Source organism: Nicotiana tabacum, chromosome 7 (assembly GCF_000715075.1).
Source record: "Nicotiana tabacum cultivar K326 chromosome 7, ASM71507v2, whole genome shotgun sequence".
Classification (NCBI taxonomy): Eukaryota; Viridiplantae; Streptophyta; class Magnoliopsida; order Solanales; family Solanaceae; genus Nicotiana; species Nicotiana tabacum.
Genome location: NC_134086.1, coordinates 13,213,473 through 13,217,722, shown reverse-complemented (window position 1 = coordinate 13,217,722; position 4,250 = coordinate 13,213,473). Strand labels below are relative to the sequence as shown.

At 37.2% G+C, this 4,250-nt stretch overlaps 1 protein-coding gene across 1 annotated transcript; it reads left to right on the top strand.

The window, feature by feature from the left end:
* Positions 1-2,126: 2,126 nt before the first annotated feature.
* On the top strand, positions 2,127-3,178 carry LOC107819247 (small ribosomal subunit protein uS4m). Its single transcript, XM_075256755.1, is given in 5 exon segments — positions 2,127-2,157; positions 2,160-2,342; positions 2,345-2,461; positions 2,464-2,613; positions 2,616-3,178. Coding segments are annotated over 5 exon segments (735 nt in total). The 3' UTR covers positions 2,870-3,178.
* The last annotated feature ends 1,072 nt before the right edge of the window (positions 3,179-4,250 follow it).

Below are 4,250 nucleotides of genomic sequence, written 5' to 3'. Positions count from 1 at the left end.
GGGAATACACGACAGACGGAAATGGGGGAAATATCCTTTTTCTGTCTTCTCTCCACAAAGGAAGAAAAGCATCGCCAAGCCAATAAGAAAGCAGAAACTACATGAGGTAAGACTAAGGGCCATGTGCGCCCTGCAAGAGATTACCGAGGGTCTCGGTACCAGGGGCGCGGGAAAATAAAACTCCATTAAATAAAAGAAAGATAATAGGAGTCCTCTCAATAGTCGAGAGCCCACTTCCCTATATGCGCTTACGGAAGGGGAAAAACTTGATTCTCATAGATTAGACAATACACATGTGCAAACAAGAAAATCAAACTATCTTCTTATTGATACTATATATTTATCTGTTCCCCTAGATCTACCTTTCTTCAAAACAAAGATATAGCAACTAAAAGAAAGCTAAATCGAATCGGAATAGGATAAAAAATTCACGAAGGATCAGAGAGAAAGAGGATTCTAAAAGCGAAAAACCTAGAAGACTAGATTGTCAGACTCGGATATAGTAGTAAAATCTCTGTCTCGAGAGAAGGCATAAGACTTTTCTAAAAGTCTCCTCTCATTACTTATGGATAAAGCTCTTAAGCTTAAGCTTTTACGAATTGAAAGATCTTCTCATTCTAAATAAGAATGAGAGTCTTTCAACTAGATATGCTCCTTTGGCTGGGGTTGAGACAGAGAGCGTGAGATAGTTGGTTTGATAACTAGTCCAACTTTCTTGTATCTGAAAGCGATGACATGATGTTTGGTCTAGTAGGGAGACTTTTTGGATAATTTACTTCCACGAATAAACTGTTAGGCTAATAAGAATAGGTTGGGATTAATCCCACCTTTGAAAGAGTGGTTTTGTTCTATCAATACAGCTTATCGAGTTATCAAGCTGAACTACCTTCTGTAAAGAGATTGAATCGTTCGTTTACTCTAAGTCTTGTTACCGGCGCGATGGATCGCTATTTGAAAACACTTTCAATACAAAAAGAACTCCTCCCGGCTATACTCTAGTTGGACAGTCTTATTTCAGTTTGAGAAGTCAAGGAGGCACGAAGAGTTAACAAAGAATCTTTACATTTGACTGTCCAAAATCAAGTGGGAGATTGAATTGAAAAGGCCCCTTATTATAGATGGGTTGTTAGCGCTATTTTTTGAAATGAGTACGATCAGGTTTGACTAATAAGATAGAAAGGGACAAGACAAAACCCACTCAGCTGAGTTCGGCTTTTGGGGCTACCTACTTTAGGGCTTATGTAATATATAAAGAAGCACCCTCTTAGGCTTTTTTGTTTAAGGGCTGCTCACCTTTTGAATAGAAGAAATTGGAAGAGCAGAGGTTATTTTGGTAAACCGATGCATGAGCTGAGGCTCCCATGTCCCGCCGACCCTCTGAAAAAGTAAGGGCTCATAGGGAGTCAGAAGCAAGCAGAGTAAAAGGCGGACAAAACTCACATAAGCAGAGGGGGAGAACACATTCATGAAAAGCGAGAAGTCCTGTCGTGGGGGACTGACCAACTATAAATAGATCTTACTTATGCTTACGAGTAAGAATATATATTAGTCTGTATCGTGGGTCTATTTGTTACAAAAGGTGAACATCCCTTTCTAAAACATTAATATTTGTCCTCAGGCAGACATCGAAAAGGGGGCGAAAAGAGCCTATTTACTTTTACAATATTTCGGAATGTATCATGCCTCTATCTATTCATTAAAAAAAAGTTCTGAATCTCGGGTGAACAAATAGGTGTGGGGAAGAGTGAGAGGGGAGGCTACGAGCCCTCTCTCGTTGTTGTTCCTGGATCACCCATCTCTTCTTTCCCCTTCGCCCGACCCGGTGAGATCAGATTTCTAGAACGAAGTGAAGTGATAGGAAGAGAAGACTACTGGCGGGAAATCCCTTTTCATGAAAGCCCCTTGTAAAGGGAAAAACGAAAGTGTGCTCCTGCGCACCAGCTAAAGAAATGAGCTTTAGAAGCTTACCTTATTATTATATAAAAAGGGGAAAGGGTGAAAAACTTATCTGACTAATGAGAAGAAAGCGGCAAGCCAAAACCTACTCCTAATAAGTTGCTGGATCGAAGTAGTGCATTATACATCTGCCCACCAGCACCAGAGAGGTTAGATTCCTGTTATACGCGATGTGGCGAAAAAGACTAATTCAACGAGATATGCCTTGCCTGCATTCAAATTTAAAACTTGTCGTCTACTTTTAGGAAATGTTTGGAAAAGAGTAATACAACACCGTATTCTCCAAAGATTGAGGAACAAGAAGAGATCTATTAAGATAAAGATTTATTCTAGAGAAAATTTTAACAGCTACATCCAATCACAAACTACATGAAAGTTGTCTCTTTTTATGGAGATTTACCCACCAAAGAGATGCACAGAGGAAGGGAACGAACTTCATATATCCCTTTTCTACTTAATCCAGAAATAAGATCGGACATTATCCTGGTTTGTCTCCATTTTTGTGAAATATTCCCCAAACAAGGCATCTGATAAGTCATTGAAGGGTTTGTGTGAATAATGGAATGGTTAATATTACTCATTTTAAACTATCATACGGTGATATAATATCTTTTCAAGAAAATGATGCGGGAACCCGCGGTGAAGAAATAAAGAGGGGATGTCGCCTATCTCAGTTAAAAAAATAATAGGAAAATTCCTGGATCACCCGTGGAGAAGAACCAAAACATAATGGTTTTGCCTACTCAAAACTAAGAGGGGATGCCGCCTACTACTAAAATCCCGATTTTTGCAACAGTTGCATTCTTCTATGCAAGAAAAAGACTTAGAAAGAACAAAGAAGTTTGGATCCGAAAAAGTATGCTTAGGCAGTTCTTTCGCTGAGCATAACAGAATGAAGAGGAATTTGTATTAGGCAAAATACATACTTTAACTATCGACTTTGTCCCCAAATCCCTCTTACACACCTGTTAAAGAGGTAATAATATTACACACTAAAACTTTTAAAAGATGTGTCAATTACACACCACTTCGGTGTTTGACACATATGCTTAAAGATTGTTATTACACGCACCAATCAACGTCTGACACGTGTCATAAATCATTAAAAAAAACTGAAAAAAACCTCTACCCATACCCCCACTCTTCATCTTCCCAAAGAAAAAAATACAGAAAAAAAAATCCCACCCCCTCCTCATCTCCCCAATCCCATCATCCTCTCCAACACCACCATACTACCACCAACCCTTCCACTACAAGCACCTTCTTCCCCAACTATAGATTCAACTCTTTGCCCGATTTTTAACAAGTTTTAACATCCATCATAAATCCTTATAGAAATTTCAAAATCAAGCTCAAACCCAAAGCTTCAAACTTGTTAATGGTGATTTTTGAATTTTATCAAAATTAATCACCTAAGTAAATTTTTATTCAACAATAATCACGAATTCAAACTAATTTCCTAGGTCATGGAACACCAAAATCAACAAGACCCGATTAAATTTTCAAGCTTTTTCAAAAGGTCAATAATGGTGATTTTTACAAGACCCAATAGCTTCTCTTTTCTTTTTCTTCTTAGTCATGGGGGTTGAAGAGACGAAATATGAGGGGTATACAAAATTAGGATGGAGGTTGGGAAGAAGACGAAACCGGGGGGAGGAATCGCTGGGGTGTGGGTTGGGGAAGAAGACGTGGGTTATATTTTTTTCTCTTTAATTTGTCAAGAAAATTGTTAAAAAAAGGGAAAAATAAAATAAAAAACTTAATTTCAGATGAATTTTGTAGTTTTCACGCGCCTATTTTATGTGTAATATACGCGTGCGACACATGGCAAAAGATGTGTGTAATTGACACCCTTTTAAAAGTTTTGGTGTGTAATATTATTTCCGTATTTAACAAGTGTGTAAGAGAGATTTAAGTACAAGGTCGATGAGTAAATTATGTATTTTGCCTTTGTATTATTTCAAATCCCTATTCTTATCAAAGAGAAGAACGAGAAATAATATTTTGAAGTTGAATCACAAACAATATTTTCTGAAGTACGAACTAGTCAATTTAAGAAGATTTGCTGAGAAAAGTTTATTTTGAATACATATTACACATTTATTAATTGGTAGATTATTTTTTCATAGTTCATACGATCACTTCTCTTCTTCTTTTTTTCGACAAAGATCTCTGGATTTCACGAATACTACAATTAAATTGCGATGTATTATTGGTCCAGTTAAACCTAAAAAAGATTCCATTTGGCATTAAATTGGTTTTTGGGTCAAAAAAATTGAATAGATACCTTGACC